Source organism: Tetrao urogallus (genome assembly GCF_951394365.1).
Source record: "Tetrao urogallus genome assembly, chromosome: 2".
Taxonomy (NCBI): domain Eukaryota; kingdom Metazoa; phylum Chordata; class Aves; order Galliformes; family Phasianidae; genus Tetrao; species Tetrao urogallus.
Genome location: NC_136814.1, coordinates 39255855 through 39281684, shown reverse-complemented (window position 1 = coordinate 39281684; position 25830 = coordinate 39255855). Strand labels below are relative to the sequence as shown.

The 25830-nt window shown below is 39.8% G+C and overlaps 1 protein-coding gene across 1 annotated transcript; it reads right to left on the bottom strand.

Moving 5' to 3' along the window:
* Positions 1–3233: 3233 nt before the first annotated feature.
* RAB4A (RAB4A, member RAS oncogene family) lies at positions 3234–18997 on the bottom strand (the record flags this gene model as incomplete). The annotated part of the gene is made up of 7 exons (XM_079550236.1): positions 3234–3349; positions 5699–5794; positions 6748–6902; positions 8975–9037; positions 9932–10046; positions 10574–10654; positions 18967–18997. The coding sequence occupies 7 exons, from the start codon at positions 18995–18997 to the stop codon at positions 3234–3236; spliced, it is 657 nt and encodes a 218-aa protein (XP_079406362.1).
* Between the last annotated feature and the right edge of the window lie 6833 nt (positions 18998–25830).

Below are 25830 nucleotides of genomic sequence, written 5' to 3'. Positions count from 1 at the left end.
CAAGAAGAGAATATGCCTTAGGAAGAATTATTATTAGTTATGCAACAAATTAAATCCTAAATAACATAGGACACAGCAGAAAGCTCTAACAAGACTTCGGACTCTACAGTCTTTTAAAAACTTACTGTGTACTGGAAAAGTCTAGGGTTGATTATTTCATATTTTTATTTCAGAGATGGCCAAGGTATATCATTTTAAGACAAACATCCATTTGAAACAAAAATGTCAGGACAATTATTTTTTCCACACAATTCTAATTCTATGAAAGATGGAATACCGTCTTCTCTGTATCATCCTTGATTTGCCTGTGTGCTTTAACTGCCCTCTGAGTCACAGCAGCAGTTCAGTTTTCTGATTTAGTTTTTAAATATGCACCTGACAAGCGTCCCTTAAAAATACTCATACATAGAAAATAAAGCATGTTTTTCCTTGGAATTTTCATACTGTTTTCTGATGAGATAAACTATTTTCTGTGTTTGCTTGCATTCGCTTGCATTTCCAAAAAAGACTTCCAATTTCTAATTACATAAGGAACTAAGTAAAATCATCACTAGCAATTTATATCCATACAACTGAACTATCATTTCCCTTGTGACAACAGTTTGAGTTCAGATAGCTCCAGAAACACTTTCCCCAGCTCCTTATCTGACAACATGAAAGCCGTATCTCTTACCTGATCATACATACTACTCATGGTTCTGTCCTCACGCTTCTGCCATTCCTCTGCCAGTCTATTCTGTCTCCAGCTGAGCAATGACAACAGAACTCCTAGTCCTCACCCCGTATCTCCTTCTTGCCATATAAGAAGGCAGAAGGGAAGTATGAATTGCTTGAATGAGAAATGAAGTCAGCACTAAGGCTGATGTTTCCCCTGATGAGTTTCACAGGAAGAACGAACTACATCACCAGCATCTTTTTCTTTCTTCCCTCATATGAGTCTCCTGGAAGCAGTGTTGACAGCGTTACGTACCATATTTTCCCCAGAAGTTCAAAAGGTTGGACTCCAGCAAGACAGAGTCTTCAGTTCCTGATTTCGAAGTCTAACTTTACCATCCAAGTTCCTAATTGTATTTTATAAATGTTTAAGATACCAGTATTCTAAATCATACATTCGGGATACTTTAGAAGAACCAACCTGGGTTCAGTTTGTACCTCACAAGGCATATTTCAGCAGAAATCAATTTTCCTACAGGTGATTGCTTAGTTAGCAATCAGAGGTTAATAGAACTCCTACTGTGACAGGTTTCCAGAAGCCCATGCCCAACACCAGATGTACAAAACACACAGAAGATGCTCAATTCTGTTCACATATACATACTATCTTCATGATACCAGTGCTATACAAAACGTCAGAACCAAGAAAACAAAAATTTCGAAATCCACATCAGTTAACAGCCATTTGAGAGACATTTGAGAGAGTTCTCAACATAAGTATGTTTTCCTGAACTTTTACAGTTTGATAAAAGTGCTTCAAAAGAGGATATGTAAGAATTTTGTTAAAACAGGTGAACTTCAATAAACATGACTTTTCCAACTTGATGCACTGCCCAAAGCAAGCAACCAAAACTAACCCCATATTGAGAACCAGTCATAGAAACACCTTGTCAGAACGTGGCAAAAGAAATGGGGGGAGGTGTAGGGGAGAAAAACAGCCATCCCTCACTGACACTGCCAGTGGTTTTATAATTCATGGCATAAATATAAACTATTATGCAACAAACATGACAAAGTCTACTTCAGTTAACTTTTAGTTTCTACAATAAAAAAATAAAATATTAAACTGTTGTAGTGCAATGTTCTATCATTATATATATATATATATATATCATGCTTTGTAAATTTACTGATACATTATTTACAGTATATAGTAACACTTTCAACTAAAGGTGAAATAAAAATAGGTAATGGAAAACGTTTACATACAGGTATTACTTTAACACTTCCCACTGAATTAGCAGGTTCCCTTTGCAGGCTTGTGCCACATGAACATTCCTGCTCCACACCACATGATGCACCTCTCTGTCAGCAGTGGTCTGCTCTGGCTGTACACAGCAGAAAGATGGTTTTCAAAACTGCACAGCTTTCAAGCTTTATTTCTTCAAACACCATTTGTATGGACAGCTGAAAAATACACAAGAACTCCATTGTTTATTTACATCTGATCAATCTTGGAAACTCAATTGCTGAAATAAAGATCAACAGACAGCTGTAGAGCCATATATAATTGGACTAAATGAATGCCCTTTTATAGCAGTTTTTCAGTTGAAGAAAGCTGCTGTATGAGGAGGGAAAAAAGGCAGGAAAGCAGTTCAAGGATTCTTATGCATTATTTAAAATTCTGAGATTTAATTGGGAGCTAAGCTCTTGGAACAGAGGACAAAATATGAGAACATATAATTTAACGCTGCTTTATTTAGCATTCTGCAAAGCTTTATAAGAAAGGCTAACCATCAAGCTCTTCTTGGGATCAGGCTTTACAACTTCCAGCCCTCTTCCTCTATTATGCTGAAGTGAGGAACAGATTATTCCTTTCCTCTGTTCAGCATCTCTAGGGCACTACACCTACTCCACAGGCTGCAGTGGCCCAAGAAGAGATGCTGTAGATAACAACACTGCCTAAGCAGCAAATATTGCTGTTCCCCAGTTGATATTTCCACCTGAGGTAGACAGGAATCAGAATCACTCTGGGCCAGTTTTAGGCCCAGATGTCAGCACAAGTCTGAAATCCAGTATTATCTTTCATTTTCCAGTCTCAATATTTAGTGAGATTGCATTTTAAAAAAAAAAGCTATATAAGAGTTTTGGATAAGATAGTGCCCCATACATTTTATAAATTCTTGTTTCTAATAACATTTGTTCATTATACTATGGAAATTATCCATTTTTTCCCTACAGTGCATTAGGTAACTATTTGAACTTTAATGTATTTCAGAGATACTGAATTCCAAAATGTTATCCACAGTATTACTCAGTAAAAATTCATCAATATTTCAGAAGGAGCACTGTTTGTGCTTTGGTGGACAGACAATAGAAGTACAGAAACAAACAACAAAGAAATTAATTCTACTGTGCATTATTTCACTAGATTCCACAGTGCTTTGCAGGCTGTGAAAAAGCCAAGCACTTGATAGGGCATATTTCTCAAATATGGTACCTTATGAAACGCTCCAAGATTTCTGTAATCTTACCTTCTGTATCTAAAGTGAGTATTTTGGATTTTGTGTTTTGCTTCTTTAACACCCACATTCCTGAGCACTTTGTGCTTGTGCTCTTCGTGGTGATCTCAGCTGTCTCAAGGCAGCATCTCCATACTGTATACCTGAGCCCATTCTTTCTGGATCTAATTCTCCTGAAAAGAAACAAAATGGTCACAGGAGATAGATTACTTGCAAATAATACATACCAATTTAAATGACAGTATCAGAAACAAATATGTAATGGCACTCTGCTCTGGTTATGGAGAGATCTACTGCAATTCTGTTTATTTTTAGGCAACTTCAAAACTATACCATTTTATCCTGTAATTTCAGCTGTGGGTCCTTAATGATAATGACGAAGCAGCTCATTGCTGAGCTAGGCTGCAACAGTGTTTTTCCACTAACTACTTCTTAAAAAGGAAATGCCTAAAACATGTTCTGCAAATACTGTTTCATGTTGAGATACATGCTTTCAGATTCTACTATGTAAGGAAAGAACCACTGTAAATACACCAAGCCAAACAAAAATGGATCAATCTCAGAGTCCACAAAGCACTGCCCAAGAAGAAATGGCTTCAGCCTTCCCTGCTTCTGTTGTCCACTGCTGTAACTGGTTTACTCCACACCCTGTGCCTTCAGAAATTTCCCTTCAGATCCACGGAGAACTGGCCAAAATTAGAAACAACTAGTTAAAATAAAAAAATACCCCTGAATAATTCAGATCAGTTCTTCAGGTTCACTGCATATATCTACTCCCTTGGTGAGTTAGGAGATGACAACATGCTGAGCGCGACACCAGCTTGAGGGTAGGGCTACTATTCAGAAAATACCATGGGTAAGCTAGAGGGCAGCAGGAATCTTGTGAAATTCAACAACTACACACACAGAGCCTTTTATCTGTGACAGAAAAAGGCCAAGCACAGGTACAGGCCTGGGACCAACTACTTAGGTAGCAACTCTGCAAAAAAAGAACCAGGGATCTTAACAGACAAAGTGACCATGAGATATAGCATGCGCTTGTGACAAAGGGTAAATAACGCACAGGGCTGTTACAGCATGACTGTGGCCAGCAGGCTGATGGAAGTGATTATTTTGCTCTACCTGGCACGCTCAAATCCACACAGAATCATCCAGAACATCTAGAACCCTGTGTTCATTTTTGCATTCCCCAGTAACAAAGAACCAGAACTGGAGAGAGTCCAGGAAAAGACTGCTGTGGCAGCTGCAGGCTGAAGCTCAGTATGTTCAAAAAGAAGCTAAGGGAGCTGTGTTTGCTTAGCCTGGAAGAGAGAAGTCTAAGAGGGAATCTATGATTGCATGGTCTTATGGTTGTGAAGACTAGAACCAGACTGCACATAGAAATAGTAAAAGGAGAAGAGGTAAGAGACACAGCCTGCACAAGGAGAATTTCTGAACACAAGGGAAATGAAAATGTCACTATATACTTCAGTCAGCATTGAAACACACTGTCCAAAGGGGCTGTGGAACCTCCAGTCTCTGAGCATCTCAGTGTGCCTCAATATGCTGTGGGCAACCTGTTTTCACTTTGAAGCTGAATCTAAAACAGGAGGCTGGACCAGAGAGCTCCAGTGGTTCTCTCCAGACTCAATTTTTTCATGATTCAGTGCATGACTGCTGATAGAAGGGACAGGACAAGCAGCTTACAGAAAGCTGGACTTATTTCTGTTATAGTAATGCCTCTTTATATCAGTTACGGGAACACTAACTAGCCAAATGCTGCTTTTTGTTGTTGTTTTTGCTTTTCTTTTTTTATTTTGTTGGGGTTTTCTTATTGTTTGTTTTGTTTAAAATGAAGGAGGCTGTTTGACATTGATTTTGATGCAGTAATGAGGAAATTTCTATGAAGATATTGCACTACTTTTTTTTGGTTTGGCATTCAAAATGAGTAAGAAAAAATGAGAGAAAAATCAGAATAACAGATTAGCTCTAGTGACACAAACACATCAGAGCCCATTTCTGACAAAAGCTTGCCCACTTGCACTGAGAAGTTTCTGGCATATTTCTAGATCTGCAGAAAGAAAAATGACTTCAGCTAAGGCCAGGAAGGTCACTTCAGAGAAACACAGTTGCTAGGAAACATCCCTGGTATTTTGTGTTAAGTGTTCAAATTCTCTTGATCACGTTGCCTGCAGTAAATGAGAAGCAGAATTAAAAGTTATGCCCTTACATCATGTTCTTCTGCTTTGTTAAAGCTGTCTAATGTCAGGCTTCTCTGTTGTATGCACATAATCCACAGAACATGCAACCTACATGCTGAGCTCACTATTAAGGTAAATATTGTACATCCACAATCCACCTCTCCCCCTTTTTAGGTACACAGATCTTACCTGAATGTTCATTCCTGTTAAAACATACAGCTATAAAACAAATGGGTTATATTACCACAACTAAATAACTTTAGATGTTGATACTTAAACACATACTTAAAGTTTCTAGGAAAAAAAAAAAAAAAGGTTAAAGTAATATTAATTTCTGTTTACCTGATTCAATTTTATTGAGTATTTTTCTTGCACACTGTACAAAGGCCTCCTCAACATTTTCCCCCGTCAGTGCGCTTGTTTCCAAAAACATCAGCTCTGCATTGGACACCAGAAAAACAATCTCAAAGCAAGCCTGGAATATCTGATACAGCAAATCAAGCATGAAAATTAATAGAAACGTTTTTTTTCTTAGACTTGTTGAGAGCTATCCTCCAATAGCATGGTCCTGAAACAGTTACTTTATGAAAGCAAAACTTCTAGACACACAAAAACTTCCTCTAAAACTTCAGAAATATAAAAATTAAGACTCTAAACACAATTACCTGGGCTGCACGTGCAAAAACAGCACATGAAAACAAAGTACTTCATATAGGCTCCTGTTAACAGAAAGCTATTTGCAAGAGGAAAGCCAGCAACAACAGTAAAATACATGGCAGAAAAGACCCGATAATCAATTTATAAAACTAAAGAGAGACTTTACTGATAGTAGGACTGCAGCACAAAGGTCAGACTGGCTTCAGCTGCTACAGAAACATGCCTCCACAGACTGAAAGTTTTGGACACTACAGATCAGTTTTCTGGATCCACACCATATACTGAACTTTGTTTACCACAAGTTGGTTGCTTTCAACTGCAGCCAACCCCACTCCATCTTGACTACGATCTGGAAAGCCTGCAAGATGCTAAAAACCAGGAAACCTTACTCTGTATTTTCTCTCCAGCTCCTTGGTTGCAAGGTATCAAGAAAAGTCATCTTACATACTTCTAAGGAATATGACACCACACAGAAGATATTCTTTAAGTAGCAGCTCTGAATGGAAGAATCATCAATAGCAGGACAAATAGTACATGCAGTTCTTATTACAGGCACTGTCCTCATGTCTCCCTCAGAAAAGAGAACAGATACAGCAGACCAAAGTATTCCCTAGTAGCAAAAACAAACAAACAAACAAAAAAACCAAAAAACCCCACCCAAAAACAACAAAAAAACCTGTTTTAAGTACTAAACATCTTTCAGCATTACATGAAGATTTTTTTTTACTACTTACCATTTTCTTGTGCAAACCGGGATGCTTCTAGAAAGGTTACTTCACGATCTGCATCAAGATCTTTTTTGTTTCCACACAGTATTATCACAATATTTTGACTTGCTAACATTCTTGCATCTGTCAGCCAATTAGTGAGAGCATTGTAGGTTTCACGGCTGTGATGAAAAAACCCCATGTTAGAAAATGCTCATTTCTAGCAAGCAGATCACTGAACTAAAACTTTTGAAGGCAAATCTACATTATTGCCAAGCCACAAGACTGTACTAGTCAGACAAGTCACCTATACACCTCAATTACACCAGCAACAAACTGGGGAGAGTACCAAGTTCCTTCAAGAAACAAGAAGGGTAAAGTTCTTAAAAAGCAAAATCAAATCAATCACAACCAAACCCAGACAATTTCTTTTCAGCAGCTTCTCTCTCTGAAGTCGAGAAACACTGCGTAGTCTGCTGCTAGAGCCTATAAAGGCAGTACCGCTCAGCTCACTTCTCACAGTGCTTATGAATGTTCTGCTCCATCATTGCCTTAATTCCTTTCATTAGATAGTCATTCTGATTAATAAATTATCACCTAGACACCAGGACCCATGAATTGAAACACATGAAATCCCAGCTGCAGCTCCTAAGAACTTTGAAAGCGAGATCTCTTCTGAAGCGTCACTAAGATGTTTTGGAGTGACAACCCCAGACAAAAGGGGAACAGATGATTAAATACACATATAGCTCATGGTGCATTTGGCTACACATAGCCTTTGAGAAGTAGTAGCTTATTTCTTATTGATGCAAAATGCCCACAGATTGGAATAAAAATAAATAACAAGATACTTTGTTAATGTGAAAGGCTAAAATTTCAAGTGCTAATCTAGTTTCAGCTTTCTGTGCATGAAATTTAGGAATAGTGATGAGTTATTAATATGGAATTCAATAATTAAGTTCCAGATGGTATTATAAGAATTAACTATGCTAATGGAGAAATGCAGGCCTGAAGTATCACATTTGTTTTAAGACCAAAAACATCACAGGCATTTATCCTGCTCACATTATAGTGGTGGGCAAAGCTAAAACCATCAAGAAGACCGACTGACAAATGAGTTCAGCTGACCTCAAGCACAAAACACTGATTTTGAAGAGTGCTCAAGGGAAAACAGTACAACAGTACACTCACAAGAAAAAAAGCAATACATACAGCGAGTCATCATTAACCAACACAAAGCTTATCTGACAAGCATTAGTCTATCAGGGCCAGAAAAAAAGAAAAAAAAAAGCAGAAGTGTGCAATGGTAAGGTATTCTACTGGCTGCCTACAACATTAAAACAAACAAAAAACCCACACCAAACAAACAAGATTAAAATATTTTTGGGCCATAGTTACAGAACACATGGGTAAAGCTAGCTTCTCCAAATGATGACCTGTTGCACCAGCACACTAATAAGCAGCTTCCACAGACGCGTGCTACCTTACAAGTGGCTATATTACAAGTGGCTTAAGACTGCTCTAAATTTCTGTTGCATACCACCAGTGTCAGGTTATTTGTTTTCAAGGACATGAAACTGAGAAACACAGACCAGTTCAGAGGTTTGTTTATCTCTTTGGAAAACCATGAATGCAAAATATAGATCAAAAACACAGTAACAAGACACACAGTGATCTTTTCTCAGTTTATTCAGTTCCTAACAGCTGTTGCTAACAGACTTCCTGAGCCACTGGCTGCACATAGTCTAGCATGATTACATCTACTGGTGGGCCAATTCCTACATATTTGTCTAACCCCCTGAGCCTTTGTACATTTATGGCTTTCATAATCATAGAATCACAGAATGGCCTGGGTTGAAAAGGACCACAATGGTCATCCAGCTTCAACCCCCTTACCTGTGCAGGGTCACCAACCACCAGACCAGGCTGCCCAGAGCCACATCCAGCCTGGCCTTGAATGCCTCCAGGGATGGGGCATCCACAGCCTCCTTGGGCAACCTGTTCTGGTGCGTCACCACCCTCTGGGTGAAAAACTTCCTCCTAATATCTAACCCACACCTCCTGTCTCAGTTTAAAATAATATGTCATGTAAGCAAGTTCCAAGGCTTAGATATGCACTAAAATAGCAATACATTTCGTATTTCTTTTCTTTTTGTCTATTCTCTGTCAGAGGATTAGATACATGGGAGGGATTCTAGTTATTCATTAATTGCTTCTGACAGCCAATAAACCAAAGAGGAGCTAGTTTTCTTACCTGGTTATATCGTAGACAAGTAAAGCACCTGCAGCACCTCTATAGTAACTTCTTGTTACAGACCTGAAATATAATTGACAGATAGATACACATTTTTGTTGTATATTTCGTTTAAAGTCTAGGTTTCATGTATCTACTGTATTATGTAAACAATTATCTTTTTTTTAATCAAAATAAAAAAGTGATTTTAATTATAATGCAGCAGCAAAAACTTATAACTAGGCTTTTGATGACAAGATGACAAGTTTTCAAGGAATGGAGTCATACAGTGATTTCTGAAAGTCTATTCTGATCCACGTCCTGCTGAAAATACATTTAAAATATAGCCTGACACAGAACTGAGAGCTGCAGTAAAGGGAGAGTGAAGTAAATGCCATTGAACAACTTAAGACTCCTTAAGAAGGAAGCAAAGAACACAAAGCATTCTTCAAAAGGTAGAGTATGAATTAAAAACAGACTGCTAAGTATGCTAAGTTAGTCTTAAAAAGAAAAGGCTCACATAGATTATAAAAAGTACCCGAAGAAAATAATCTGCACATCCGTAAATGCATTCAACTTAAAGGAACATCATTTTTATGAGCCTCTAGAACAAGCTCCTCACAATCTCAGGGTATCTAGCCAACAGACTGGAGACATCTTACTGCATATCACTGCCTGGCTTTGCCTGTTAGAGGACAAGTATTTGGACTGCAGTCCATTCCCCAGACTTTTACCACTGCGCTCACCTTTGTTAACCATTGGTAGCTCTCTATACTCCGTAAACAAGCAAAACAGACCCCCCCCCAACCAATAAAAAAGCCCCTGAGAGATAATATTTGATAGCAAATATACTCAAACACATACCTTCTTTGCCAAATTTGATATATGCCTGCTTTTAAGCAGGAATAGATAATACCCTACATCCAAAGTAATGATTTAACAAGAAACAACATTTACTAAAATGGCTGAAAAGGGTACCTGAATCTCTCTTGTCCTGCTGTATCCCATATCTGCAATTTCACGTATTTACCACCAACATTTATGATCTTTGAACCAAATTCCACTCCTATGGTATGATTTGAATCATCTTTAACTAAAAAAAAAAAAAAAAAAAGAGATTTATTATTTGGAGAACATTTGGTGAATAAGTAGTTTTCATTAAATCCAACGTAGGTGCAATTAAAATTTTCAGGTGTTCAAATGACAAACTACTACCTGAACAAACAAAATCAGTGCAGCTATTGCCATCATGCAGAAAAAAGATTTCTTTCAAGTTTTGAACATCCCACTGAATTAAAAATTATTACTAGAATGGCCTGCCTTAATCATATTATTATGGCTGCCATTAATGAATGGAAAAACAACATTTTCTTCAATTTTGTTTTCTAATACTGCACGGCAATTTAAAAAAGAAGGAAAAGCAGAGCACAAAATGCCAGTCTTTTCCATGAATATGCAAAATATGCTTGTTTTTTCATGTTAAGACACTACTGCACATATTCTCAGCAGTAAGTTTCTTGATTATACATCATAATCTCAGAGCTGTTTCTCAAGAGAATTACAGTTTGGCTGAGGAAGATAACCCTTTAGGGAACCCTTGCTGCGCTCACGTATACTTACATTTCTTTTCAATAAATTGGTGTAGTAAACAGGATTTTCCAGTCCCAGCATTTCCTATGACCAAGAACTTAAACAGGAAATCTGAAGATTAAAAAAAAAAAAAAAAAATTGCTAACTTTTACTGATGTTAGAAAGTGAGAGCAAAGAGTTACTTGTTTATGGAGATACAAGAATGACAACCGGAGATGAAAATGATGGAATCAGAAGGCATCTGGCTGACTTTTCTACCAGCAACCTACTTTATGGGTAAATAAACTATTAGCTACAGTCAGTACAATTGCCCTCTATAACAACATCAGCTCCAACAAAACCCAACAGACCTTTTAATACTTGTATAATCTGAAAAAAAGTGGAATGTGTTCTCTACAAATTTACCGGCAAGGCTTTTTTATTCTGGAATCTCTGCTTTTGTGTTTCTTCCGTATGGCAAATTAAGGAAGTTATTTCTGGCACCTCACCTACTTAGGTGCCATTGACATCAGCGTTCATTTAGTAATGGCAATACTCAAAATCTCTTTTGTCTCGTTACAGACACCGCTTTGATACTACCTTTCCAGTTTTGCTAACCATCGAAGAAAGCTTCCTCGTCTTATCATTCTCAAAGATTTGCACTGATAAACTATGATAACAATGCTTACAATTACTTTCCCAACTATTTATTTTTCTACCAACAGCATCCTTTTTACAGTCATCTTTACAACTTTATTGCATCATTTCTATTATAAACACAGTAGGTCTCCAGAAGACAACAGATAAGCATGCAATGAAAAGGATTAAGCTTGCAATACAAACAAAAATAAAAACCTAGCATTAATTTCATTAACACTGTTCAAAGCTGTCAAACGCATTACAGTAAATACCAGTTCATGGGATGGCAGAATAAAAACAGGAATACACTCAGTCAAAGCACTGATTCATTATTTCATGAGAATTTTGTTTGAACCTCTGGCTTTGTAAGTTGAATTTAACATGCACAAAGAAGTCTGCCCAATCATTTTCCTTTATGAAGGAATTAGAGCATCACAGAATCTCAGAATGTCAGGGATACCTGTGTGACCTGCTGTAGGGAACCTGCTTTGGCAGGGGGGGTTGGACTCTATGATCTCTGGAGGTCCCTTCCAACCCCTACAATTCTGTGATTCTGTGAGGAAGGGACTTCAAAAGACCATCTAGTCCAATCACCCTGCTGTAGCAGGAACACCAAATAGAATGGTTTGGGTTGGAAGAGACATTTAAGATCACGTAGTCCACAACCCCCTGCTACACCTCTCTCTAGACCAGGTTGCTCAAGATTCTATGATTCTATGAAAACTTAACTAAATAAAAATAAGAGTATCTTATATTCTTATTCACGGTAAGCAGTTTCCCACTGTTGAAAATTCAATAGCAAAAGTGAGGGGTATGAATCCAGGAATGTCCAACATCCTTTGTTTTCAGCTGCCCTTCAGATGTTATCTTTAGAATGAAGTATTATTTTTACATATCATCTTTACATGATTTTTTGTTTCAAACATTGTAACAGACTTTGGAATGGATTCTATTCTGAAAGAAGAGATTGCCTTTTCTCACTCACAAATAGAGTCATTTACAGTCTCTAGACATTCTGTTCCAAACTCCTATCGTTCTTCCTGCCCCCACTCAGCCATTTGTGCTTTCTAGACCAAGAAAAGAGATTTTGGTTCAGGTTTTGAAATACTGCCTATTATCTCCTGTACAGAAGGACCCTTTACATCATTTCAATTGCAAAACACACTGAGGCTCAGAATATATCATCCTTCAGACTACCAAATCTCCACTGTTAGCATGAAATGCATCTAAGTCAAAAATAACCCTTAAGCATTTGGTTAAGAAAAAAAATCCTCTGTGAAAGTTTCTCTTTTATGGACCAAATAGTGAGCTACTTTGTGCACCTTCCCATATATTTAACCAGTGTGGGTGTGTGTAATCTCACTGGTTTTATCACTTCCAAAGAGTTCCTCAAAAAGCAAAATGTTCTGAGACATCTGCAAGTAGAATACTGTTGTCTTGTCTCTGCAGCTTTTCCAAAAATAAATTTGAAACCCAGTTAAAACTGGTTCTCCTACATGTTTGGTAAATGCTGCTTGCCAGAATTTCTTGTCAAGAACAAGTGAAAAAAAGTAAACCAAATATACCTTTTTTTTTTCCCCCTCCCATGGACTAATACAATTTATCAGCTACCATCAAACTACAACAGGAGACACATCACATCAACACTCTATTCCTACTCTAATTTCTCTGTCATTTTAGGCCCTGGTTGTTAAATGTGGTTGAATAAAGGCATATTTTACAATCCACGTCGAGCAGCACATTTAACAAGATGCTCCATTCTGTGCGGCCAGGCTGCCAGCCAGCAAGAAATTCTGAGACAAAGGTGTCACTGTCAGGGACTGATAAGGAACAGACTGAGAACAGCAGTGTATTTTTCCTGAGGTGCTTTGATTTGAGGCGCTTCATATTTTACTCTGAGGGCAAGAGTAATATTGGAGACCTCATATTAATTCCTTTACATTGATATCATAACAGCACTTCACAGGTAGACTCCTAACTCATTAAGATTCTATTGCACCAGGCAACTTTAAGTGGGAATCTCTTCTATGATAAATATTTGGATAGATGATTATTCATTATCTGCTTACCTGGTAGACAAAAAATGCTTCCATCTGCCAAAAAAAACAAACAAGTGTTCTAAGGTGAAACTTGAAACTGCAGTTTCATACAGTAACCACGTGAATTGTAAGGAAGTCTGTTTTAATCACTCATAGAATGGAAACAGCCAAAGCTTCTATAAAAATGAAAATCTTTTTGCGCTGGGGAAAGCAGCAACCTTTCAGAGCATGCAAACTTGTGGAGCAAGGAAATTAACACTCTGCAGTCACATTCACAGCGTACTTCTATCACTTGAAATGACTTTACATAAATTGCTTGAAAGAGCACAAGGCTCTCAGTTCAGCTTACGTTAATAGTTGATCCAGAAGCATCAGACAACGTGTTTCAGGAAACGTGGAATACCGTGTACATTTAATCACCACGAAACAAGGACAGGAAAAGGCATGGGTATTTGTGACTTTTGATATTGGCACATATTGATTGAGTTGACGTGTTGGGCTATGAATCTAGAAATGCTCTCAATGAAGAAATGTAGCAGATAAGAAGAGAGAGAATAGTTTTTCAGTTTACTATTCCAGAATGTATTTCTTATGGTGTCATTTTGCAAGGTAACCACAAGCATTATTGGTAGTGTTTTTTATAATGTCCTCATTGTTTGATTCAGAAGAAATATCTTCTCTTTCAACTGTAAGGGCACCTAAAAAAATTTAGCACGGCTCTGAAACGGAATGAGACAGACTGAAAGAACTCCTCTCCCAGAGGAGTTAACTCATTTCATAGTTTCGTGGTTTGGTTTTTTCTTTTTCTCCCCCTCCAATTGACAAAGAAGCTCTGAGCTCTAACATTCCAGTTAGCCACTAAGGCTGTCACCCTAGAGAAGTTTTTCTTATGAACTCTGTTGTTCCTCCTTCGTTGAGAAGCTGAAAAGGAACATCATTGCAATGTTAAAAATGCTTGCTATCATTCTGGCTACTAAGAAGATCTGGATAAGTTAAAGTACTTTGCCTGTAAATAATGTCTTTATATAGAGAAAGGATTTAAAATGAAAATTAAACATCACACCAAAAAGAAAAAGGGCGGCAAGACATGCACTAGAAAAAGCATAAAGAGATTAAAGATAGCATATCTTGGCTGTTTAGGAAAATAAGACGTCATAAAGAATCAACTTACTGCCTTCGGTAAGCTACATGCATCACCTGGTCCCACACTGGGTAGGGGTTACATGGAGCAAGGCAATGGGACAGATCCCTGTTCCACAGCACAGGTGAAAAGCAATCAGTAACACTGTGGCTCCACCCCAAAGAAGCACCAGCAGCTGAACTGCTGTGTGCAGGGGGAGGAAAGGGCTGAGGGGGGAGGAGAAGGGAGACAATCGTGGGCTTTGACTCAACTACCACGGCAGATCAAAACCAGATGGTTGGTGTGGAAACCACCCCAGGATGTCCAACCTCCTCCTTTGACTGAAATCGATTCCAGCAGAGGGAAAAAAGTTGAACAAACCACTGCAGCTCAGTCTTTAAAATGTAGCATGAATTGTTTCCTGTATTCTTCTTAATACAGAAGGCGGGGGGAATCAACCAAATTATATCCTCTTTCATAGATCAGTCTTCTACCAAATCCTTGATAAAGGGTAGAACATACATTCATTAGTTTCCAAAGGATCAGCAGTATTTCATTCATGTCACTAAAAACAAAAACAACTTTCCTGGTCAGGTATCTTTTATATTGTAGAAGGCTGCATAAGGGAGGAGTGCTCTGAAGCAATCCTACTGACAATATGCTGCCTCTAAATGAGAGAAAAGAAGGGCTATCTCTCTTTACTCCTTTCTCTAGCAATAGCAATTAAGATCAACAGGTAGAACAGATAAACTTGGCTCAACTTGGCTCTTTATCTGAATAAAGACTGCTTAGAAGGAGGAAGCTCTGCTTCCTGATGAACAAAACAGCCATGCCCTCTAGGCAATAAAACAAACTATGAAATAAACTGAAGACCAAGGTGATAAATGAAAACACATTTGCTAAGCATATATGAGGAGCAGGAAAGGCAGGACTGGGAGAAAAGCATGAATCAAATTATCTAGACAAAAAAGAAATACATTTCAGTGGACAGGCAGCTTACGCATTCCAACAACAAATTCCAACAAGACTCATGATCAGACTGGCAGTAGCAGATATTCAAGGAAAAAAAGAGAGGAAGTAGGAACTGAAGAGATTGAGTGAAATGTACTATTTTTCCAAAGATAATGCAGTCTTCTAGCCTTACACCATTTAAAACTAAAAGGTGGTTTTGCATTTATCAGTTAAGGACAAGCCATTTTAAAAATCAATCTATATTTATCATAATGTGAAAATGGATGCATTTTGCACTGGGAAGCAGGACAAACTCTGCACACGTCCTGTAGCAACTATCCATATACGCTACAGACACTGTATCACAGGAAACATGAGTTACTCACTGGAAGATTAAGAGATTTGTTTCCACTGTTACAAGCTGCATGTTTTAGATTATTATTATTATTATTTTTTAAGATTGTATTGGATCATTCTATTGTAGTTGTACTACAGTAGAAATCCCAGCTTGTTCCAGTTTATATCTCAACTGAGTACTGTCAGACTTACGTTACCACTCCAAACCGAGCTGAAAACACAGAGAGAATGGAAAACTACACACTGAAGGACAACATCCCAAACACTATTTCCTATTAATTATCCAGTCTATCATAATATTGCTTCCCAGAGCAAACTTAGTCATCTCTCCCATGCTAACAACACAACAGAGAAGAGAGAGTACTATTTTGGTGATACATTTGCAGTGAATAATTGGATGTTTGTATGGTGAAACTTGGACTTAGTAGTAAAGACTTTTTTTTTTTTCCAGTGAAATCAAGTAAGTTTATAATAGTTGTGTGATGCAGCCATTACAATTTGAATAAACACTGCATTTCCTATCAGTCCATTTCACTATCTGCTGTAGAAACTGGCACTCAAGTTCCACAGGTCTCCAGCCCTTGATGCTCCACTAGTAGCAAAAAGTTGCAGATAAAATCAAATTCACACTCATATCTCATCCAGTTACAACTTCTCATTCCCTATTTCTGCAAGTATTACAATCGGTGGGCAGCGGGTTCAAGGCTTGAAAACGTGGCAGTGTTTCCATCCACCTCCCACCTCGCTCAAGAACAAGATCAATGCTCAGAGATCATTCATACACATGAAGATACTCCAAGGAGCCTGGAAAACATCAAGCCCAAAGCCTCAGAAAAATATTAATCAAATACACAGTGAAATTCAACTCATTAAGAAAACTTTTTTTTTTTTTTTCTTAAATGCAACTGGCAATGGTAAGAGAAAGGAGAAGCACCCTTAATTGTGGGATTATAACTTCTACTGCAGATAATTTACAATTGCTATTAAACAAGAAGCCCTGTAAGGATTTTCCAGAAAGAATGGAATTGAGCAATGTACAGTTTTCAAATCCTGAGAGTAAAGCAAAATGATTGGTTATGGTAAAGCAGTTTCATTAAGCAGAAAAATATTTCTTAGAAAAAAAAAAAAAAAAGAAAGAACCTCCATCCCTAGCATTAGGAATTCCCAAGTAATTCTAAGAAAGCTCAAAGGCTTGCCAAATATTTCTAATACCCAAATGTATCCTGAAAAGGAAGAGTTCGCCTAAGTAAGTTTCTTCTAAATAGCTTTTGGAAAAATACAGTCTACAGTCTGAAAAATACAGAGCCAAAATATTATCATAATTAGAAGAATCTAAGTAAAAGTGCTATGTGTAGTTACTCTGCCGTTAACAAGAAAAAAAAAAGAAATACAACATTTACATGTAGCTAGCACTGACAGCTAGCAAACAGACTGCAATGTCTCATAATTTCAAATAGACAATTAATGCACAGTCCTCAAAATCACAGCAACTCAATCAAAACCATTAAAAGTGATACCAACCCCTAGCTGAACTATGGAATATAACATTCAAAAGACTAAAAACTTTTAATGGCAATAATGGAGGCAATTTAACTTGTGTTGTTTTATGCAAATGCATTTCATCTTTCCATCAATAAGGTCTATGCAACCGTGAGTGAAATCACAAAGAGGGTAGATGGAGATAAATACTACACTGTTCCAGCAGAAGAGCTAAGGTCATCAAGTAAAACTGGCCATCAAGTAGAACTCAGAAAACAAGGAGAAGGTCTTTCACAGAACAGATCATTTACATAGGGAGCTCCCTGCCAAAGGGTGCCACGAACACAAATTTGCATTCGAGAAAAGATTGGGTGAGTTCATTGAAGAAAATGCTGCTGAGGGTTTCTCAAGAGAAACTATAGTTGGCTCTGGGAACTATTAATATTAAAATAGTTGGAGGTCGAGGAATCTTACAGAAAGCATCCAATATGCTTGCCCTGCTCTCATCCTCTTTCCAGGGCACCAACAGGACACTGCAAAGTTAGATACTGGTTACTCTTGTGGTCAGAGATAACATAACCATTGTTAACATCTACGTCATGCCATAACATGATTTATATTTTTCCATCTACTTTAAATCTTGATTTCTTAATGGCTTAATTGTGTACAAAAAGAATGAACATTGGAACTCGGAAGAAAAATACACCAAACAGAAAATGAATAAAAGGAATAACTCACAACAACTGCAGAACTTCAGCATTAAGGCCATAGTTTCTAGAACACCCAACCAATTAGAAAGCATCAACAGTTAGAGTGGGCTTACAATTACTATTCTGCATCACTGAACCAATGCAAAAAATGTCTGAAGTGTACTTGTTTTAAAATGCAATTATCTATACGATGCTGCTGCAATAGCAAGCAGGCTAAAGAGTACAGCTAGAACACTTTCCACCTTCTCTGGTTGCTGATCCATCTGATTGCTTGGAAAACCACCAATTCCAACGCAAGCATAGCAGAAACGATGCCAGTTCTTGATCACGTGAAGTCAGACTACGAGAAGTTGGTCCAAACTCTTATCTAGATCTACAAGGCACGCCTCTAGTCCAGCTTCTGCCTACATGTTTCAAGCATGGAAAACAGAAGCAGGATCTCAGTGCTTACACTTCAAGGGCTGCCTCATGTTCTTGCCTCATTTTGCCCAACAGTTCCTTGTGCTTACTGTACACCAAAGCATTGACCACTGTGAAAAAACAGCCACTGGTGGAAACTGAAAGCAAACAGGCTTGCGCAGCAGAAGCCAACAGTTTTCATACCGATAAGAACTCCTGCTGGCAACACAGGCTGTCTCACAGACAACAGAGGCATTGCACCTCACTGTACTGCACCTATGGAAGCTATTTATTTCCAGGACCGTGCTCTCCCAACAGTGAAACACACGTCGAAGTCAGAACTGCTGCTGAAGACGGAGGAGACGAAGGAACACACCCAGCACACCGCGTTCGAGGCTGTTCTCACCCACCCTAGTGCCCCAGCACAGAGGCTCTGCAGCCTCTACGCGTGAGAGCACTGCCGTTCTGCAAGATGTCACCGGCCGCGCTACGCAAAGGGGCGGAAAGCCGAGGCGATCCAAGCGCGCTCAGCCGGCTGGAGCAAAGTTAGGGCAAAGAGGCACGCAAGCTACCGCTGCGGGCCAACGCCAGCCCTGCCCACCTACAGAGCCCTCGCTTTACCCCCAACCTCCTCCTCGGGGCCGCCGTTCCCCCGACGGGGGGCCGTGCTCCCTCCCTGCGCGGGGCCGCACCCGCTGCCCCCCGCTTCCCGTCACGGTCCGTTCGCACGGCCCCACCCCCAGCTCCTACCGTAGGTCTCGGACATGGCAGCCTGCGACATTTCGCGAGTAGCAAACCTCCCTCGCTCGCTCCGCTCCCGCACCGTGCCCGAGAAGCGAGCCGCCGGGCGGAGACTCGCAGCCCCGCAGCACCGAACGCACGCCCCCCACCGCCGCCCCACCTCACCTCGCCCCGCCCCGGGCCCCGGCCGCTACGGCCGCCGCTGCGCATGCGCGCCCCGCTCCCACACCCTCGGCACGGCGCAGGCGCGCGCAGCTAGTTGTGTTCCGCCGAGAGGAGGCGCGCCTCTGTGGTGCGTCCTGTAGGGCTGCTGCCTGGGAAGCGTGTTCTCGTCGGGGCATTGCGGGCTGGTGGAGAGGGCAGTTGCCTTCCTCTCAAGTGTCTCGTAGCTCTCCTTGATCAAGGCGATGAGACTCCAAGCCGCGTTCCCTTGTGCCCCTCCATCCGCAGCCTTCCCTCCCATCCCCTTAAATCTTGTCCTTGGTATTCTAACTTCCCAGTCCTGCTGCCTCTCTGTTGCCTCCTGGGCTGTAGAGAAACAGTACTGAGCCTTGAAGCTTGACCTAGCAGTATGGAATTCCTGACACACATGTTGTGTGTGTTGGTTACACACACAACATGTATTCAAAGATAAGTGGCAACAGCAACAGAAAAAAAAGACAAAACCAAACCGAGGCTTGGTTAACACAGAAGTAGACAGATTTTGCCTGATTCCTGAAACATATTGTGCTGTATCAGTAAGAGGACACGCAGATCTAGCCATCTTGCACTGTGCATACAGTACTCTAGGCTAAATGACAAATTAGTCTCGTGATATCAAAACAAGCTATATGTTATATTTGGTTATATGGAAGTTATATTTGATAAATATCACTCTCCTCTGCCTCCAGTCACTCCCAATTAGCTAACACGCACATACTGATAAAATACATCAGAAGTATGCAGCCTTCTGTAAGTATCCTGTTAGTAATATTGAAGAAAAAGGTGGGTGTTGGAAGAATGGAAAAGGAAAGGTAGAGCTGCTAATGGAGTCACCGTTGCTGGAGTTGTCCAAGAAATGTGTAGATGTGGCACTGAGGGACATGGTTAGTGGGCATGGTGGGGATGGGTTGGTGGTTTGACTAAATAATCTTAGTGGCCTCTTCCAACCTTAACGATTCTATGACTGTGAAAAGTATTGGGTCTAACAGCATTTCTACTTTGAAGATGAAATTGAGAACAAAGTAAAATTGTTAACGATTCTATGACTGTGAAAAGTATTGGGTCTAACAGCATTTCTACTTTGAAGATGAAATTGAGAACAAAGTAAAATTCACAAATAATAAGTGCTTGCAGTAGGTTGGAGAATATATTGCTGGTATTTGAAGGATTTGATAATACAGGCTACTGTATTTAAATAAAAATATTACTTCTGACTAACCGAAAAATAAATAGCTACAACTGACCTCACCGGTGTCCGTCTGTAGTCTGAGAACAAAGAAAGCTGAAAGCCAAACATTTCATTTGTCTTCTGGCTCATGTAAAGACAGAGACATCATGTCTAATTGTGTCTGCAGATCAGACATTTAAACACTATCATTTGTTCCCCAAATTAGTTTCACCACAGTTATTGTTTCTGTAATTGGCTGTGGTAGTAAAATTGCTGCCCAAAAGGCCATGTTGATGTTTCTTTAAAAATGATAATCTGATTTTTTAGAGTTTTTTACTAACCAGAGTACCAGAACATTAGTGTTTGATACCCTAGAAATAGAAGAGGACTGCAAGATCTCCTCAGATGCGGACTCAGGATGGAAGACTCTTCAAAAGCTTTTTCCTCCAAAGGAAACAAGCTGACCTCTGGGACTCGGGAGATATGGAATTGGCTTTTAATGCCTTTCCCTATTGCAGGGAAACAAAATTCAGCCTGAAACGGAGCCATATTTTGGATTCACCTTCACAGAGTGCTCAGTCATCCACCGTTCATCCTGTGAAGTGGGCCTGCAGGACCCTTTTGCCGTGACTCCAAAGATATGCTTATATGTGGCACTTAAGGACATGGTTTAGTGAGCATGGTGGAGACAGATTAACAGCAGGACCTGATAATCTTAGATGTCTTTTCTTAATGGTTACAGGATTCTGTTAGATGTGCGAGCGATAGGACATGTCTTGGTTTAGTCTGAAGGTGGCACTACAAGGCCATTTGTGAAAGGCACTGCGGTAACGCTATACTTCATGTATGTTCGCTTGATCAGTTATGGTTGCATGGCATGCAGTCCCACCTGAGAGGTTAGTTAAAATCAGGAATCAAGTGTTCTCCTTGCATTCGTGCCATTTATGTGACAGATATGGAAAGCAACGCAGTATATGTAGAAGCTGCAGGCTTCAAATAGATTTGAAGTGGTCATGAATTTGGCTCCGACAAACCAAGTGAAATATGGAGACAGGTGATGGGTTCTGAGACACCTCAGAGATTTACATGTACTCGGTGTTACTGGCCAGCTGACTTCATCTGAAAACAACTGACATCATCTGAATACTGTCATCTTCAACTTCCACTGAAGCTGCCCTCAAACTATGAATGTGGTTGTCAATTAATGTAATTGCAGTTATTCATGGAAATTTATGGGCTAAATGTTTCTAAAGTCTTGGGCTAGTTCCTCAGATGTTAGCCTGGAGTGGATGGAGGTGGTGAAGAAGGTGATGTTTCAGGTACTGTGATTGAGCTCCTTTTTTGCAGTAAACTTTCCCAAATATGATTCCCGCAAGCTATACCGCTGAATTGACAACTGGTAAAGGCCAGAGTCCAGCATGCTGTCTGCTAGTAACCTTCTATTCCTCTTCAACATGCTGTCTTCACCAGTGGTAGGGAGAAGGCAGCCACACTGCAGTTCAGGGAAACTCAGGATTCCTGAACAATTGCCAGGAGCTGGGATAAGCTCATTTTCAGATAAATCCAGAGTATAGTGCAGAAGTACAAATTTGCTCTAATGTGGGATAGGGTACTGTTCCTTTTTATCTTGCAGAAGCTTATATGAAATGCTTAAAGCTTTTGTTAAGAGAAACATGTTAATGGATTTTAAAGTAGATCAATATACAGGCCACGGATTTTGAAAACACTGATTTAATTTTTCACGATCTATGTAAACAGAGTGATGAGGCCTAAATATTTATTTCAGGAGAAAATGAAGAGAACAGTAGTCTGGGTCTTTATAGAATTATATTATAGAATTATTACACATTTACGTCGTCTGAAACACAGTTTGTATGAAACTCGCTGTATTTTATGAAGTTAGCCTCATGGTGTCACTGATTAACTGCTCTGCTGGTGAAATACAGTGGCAATGGGATGTAGTAGGCTGCATTTGTTCACTTTTACTGTCATTATACTTGAAATAGATGGTTTATTAACACGTTATTGTGAAAGACATGAGGCCACACAGGTATTCCTCATCGTGAGCCCAAAGTGGTTCTCTGCTGTGGAGAACTCGCATGCAGTAGAAACACTGCTCATTTGGGTCCCGCTTCTCGAGTGAATATCCTCAAACATGCAAAATACCAGTCTTGATTCAGTTCTACCACTCCAGATGCTTGAATGCATCATGCTACTGAGGCACAATTTGCACATGGATATCATCTGTCATCTGCATGGTTCACTTGGATGGCTTATCAGGTCTAGGTCAGTGTGAGCTGCACATTTGAGAAAGAATTTGCCGTCATGCCCCATGTTTCAGACAACCAAGCAGTGGAGGCATGACCTCATGCTCCCAAGGCCCTGGTTCCCATAGTGCTGAATCAAGGACCTGCCCAAAATGTACCACGATCCCTATGCCTGCTGCAGCTGTGCTGCTGATCCACAGCCCATAGAGGTGCTCCTATGTCTCCCCTTCATATGTAGTGTAAGCACACACCAGTTATCTGGGCACCATCCATATCAGTGCAGAATTAGAGGCACTATAGAGAATGCCTCAGCAAAGGTATCTTGACAAGCCATCTGTGGGCTTAGATCTCCTCTCCATTGGTTCTGCCACAGAGGGAGCGTGATTCATGCTTGGAAAAACTAAATTTTGAGTACCGAAAGGCACATTTTATTGTGCTAAACTTCCTCTCTGGGCTGTTACATACCTTTAAACATGCAGTCTGCAGTGACTACCTTGTCTCTGAAAATAGCTTTCTTTCAATAATCCAAAAAATCTGTGAAGCTCCTGATTTATGTTTGTTCTGTTGTGTACACAGATGTGGCTGAGGGGACATAAACTGCTGTCCCTCTGAATATGGTGGTATCATCATGTAGTCACAAGGCTGGGTAAGTGAAGGGGCCAAAGAAGGATACTCTGCATGTCTGCTGTAGCAGTAAAAACATCACAGCAGTTAGAGGAGAAGAGAGCTGTGCATGAGGGAATGTCTTTAGAGCTAACATCTTGCTATGATTTTGCATGAGCCTGTAGATGTGATCTGTGCCAAGATGTTTTAAGAAGTCTGCAGTGCAGTGTTAAGTCTTCAGCCACTAATGATGTGCTACATTTTCCTGAAGCCACAGAATATTTATGTCTTAAAAGCCTTAAGACTAGCATTTTTCAACTTGCGAAACACTTCGTGACAGAAAATCTCTTGTAACTTATTACCTCTTATGAATAGTTGTTTTTTTTCAAACCCTCAAAAAATCCAGAACATCTAAGGTCTAAGATAGGTTTTTGTAGATGATTTTTTTAATTTTTTTTTATTTTTTTATTTTTTTTTTACTTTAACATGCATTCATCTTGCAGTTTTCTGAGACAGAGGTGTCTGAGCTGCCTTACATGGATGCTCTACAAAGAAGGCTGGATGTCCTCTGTAGTTCATGGGCAGATCCAGCCAGCTGGTAAGCTGCTTGCAAGGGCCTATCCTGATGATACATGGATTTAAGGTCATATGCCTCTTGCTAAGCAATGAAACTGTGTATGCAGATTTTTGAAAACAAATATAAAGAAAAAAATATCTACAGTAATAAACGTAAGAATCGAGTCAATCATGTATTTTTATTTTTACCTACAAACACAAATACAAACGTAGTCTTTTCACCTGACAGGCAATTGTTGAAGAGTGTCTGAAGGAAAAATCTGAGTCTAAATATAACAACATCTATGCAGCAAGTGAATGAATCTCAGTTCCCAAAATGCAATTCTATCTCTGGCCATGCACATCATTTTTCATGGCTGTCTTCTTGTCTGTTTCACCTTCACTTGTAAATAACCTTGGAGCTAATTTCACCTTGGAGCTATTCTCTTCCATAACTTTTTTTTTTTTTTTTTGAAAATGAAAAGTATGAAAATACTTGTGGTCTATGAAGAAGCTTCATTCCTTTTTTATTTTTTAAATTACATCCAAATAAGAAAGTTCTACACCATCAAACTGACATGCTGATTGAAATGAACAGGCATGGCTTTTGAGTCTAGCTTTGGTTATTAGTGACAGCACATTGTTATTGATGGCTTATATAAAATACGCTTGATGATCTTATCTAGTTTCGTGGCCATTGCTGTCATACAAAACTCACACCAGTTGGAAGAGACGTTGAAGGCAAATGAGGCAGACATGCTTTACAGCAGACATTACTGGCTTCTTAAACTGGATCCCATAGGTAAAGCAGGGCCCTCACCCAGCCACCTCCAATTTCCCCTGCCTCACAACCAGATTTTCTCACAGATCTGTAGGCTCTTCTCCCATGCAGGGACCCAAGGAATTCATGGTGAAGACCACAAACCTATCCATACTCTGTTGTCCTTTTGTCCTGTCTATGGGACACAGGGCAGTGACGGACTGGTGTAGAGCACAGTGGTGAGGAGGCATCAGCACCATCATCTTTATGCACAGGAAACATTTTTGGAGCACTCTGGTATTTTAAGTGTCTCCAAAGCAGGCACAAATGAGGGAGTGGAGAATTAAATTCATAAATTTTCTGCAGTTGCATGCCAAACCAGGTACTCTGCCTTCATCTGCTTGGATGCATGCACACGTGCCCATCTGTTAGGGTGGCACCATGCCCAGGCTGGCCTGGTCCCCCTCATGGATGCTGTTGCTGTGCCAGGTGTGATGTTTGGTGCCTGACCTCCATGACTTGGCAAGTGACCTCCTAACAGCATGGTGGCCTCCTCACACAGCTGGCACATACGTATATGAACATCATCTCTCCACTGACCACGCTTCAGCTGAAGCAAGAAGGAACAAGGGCTCAGGGGCATTTGCCAGATGCACAAGTCACCCTACACAGACAGCTCTCACACCTCTTCTCCTTTTAAGGAGCGTGGAGTGTATGCCAGCAGAGCTCTTTGTCTGTTATGTCTAAGGTCATGCCAATGTCAGTCCTTTGCAATAAGAAGAAAACGAGCTTTTTAACAAGAGAAGAAAAGCCTGCTGAGCTCAAAGCACAAATGGAGCACTTATGCTGCTGAGTGGATGAGGTGTTGCCTCAGAATGTCGAATGTTCTTTTACACAAACAAAAGAGCAGACAAGATTTTCTATGCTGGAAAGTAAAGCAAAAACAACAACAACAACAACAACAAGAAAACAAAACAACAACAACAACAACAACAAGCAAAATCACAAGAAAAGTGAAAAAAGAAATGGAACTGATTCTCTGGAGGAGCAACATGTAATTGCAGGTATTTGCAGGCTTTTGCTAATTAAGCCACGAAAGCCTTGTGTTTCCTCCCACATGGTCTAGATGGGCACAATCAATTAAAGCATCAGTGCAGTAGAAGCAGCTTAGGCTGGCTTCTTTCCGGAGAAGGGGTGAGAGCAATTCTCTGACACCACTTAGCTAATGGGGTGAAGCCCATACTCTGCTGAATCCAACAGTGCTCAAAGTTTTGGCTCAGGATTAAATTTTACACAACTGAGACATACAATCCCTCTCT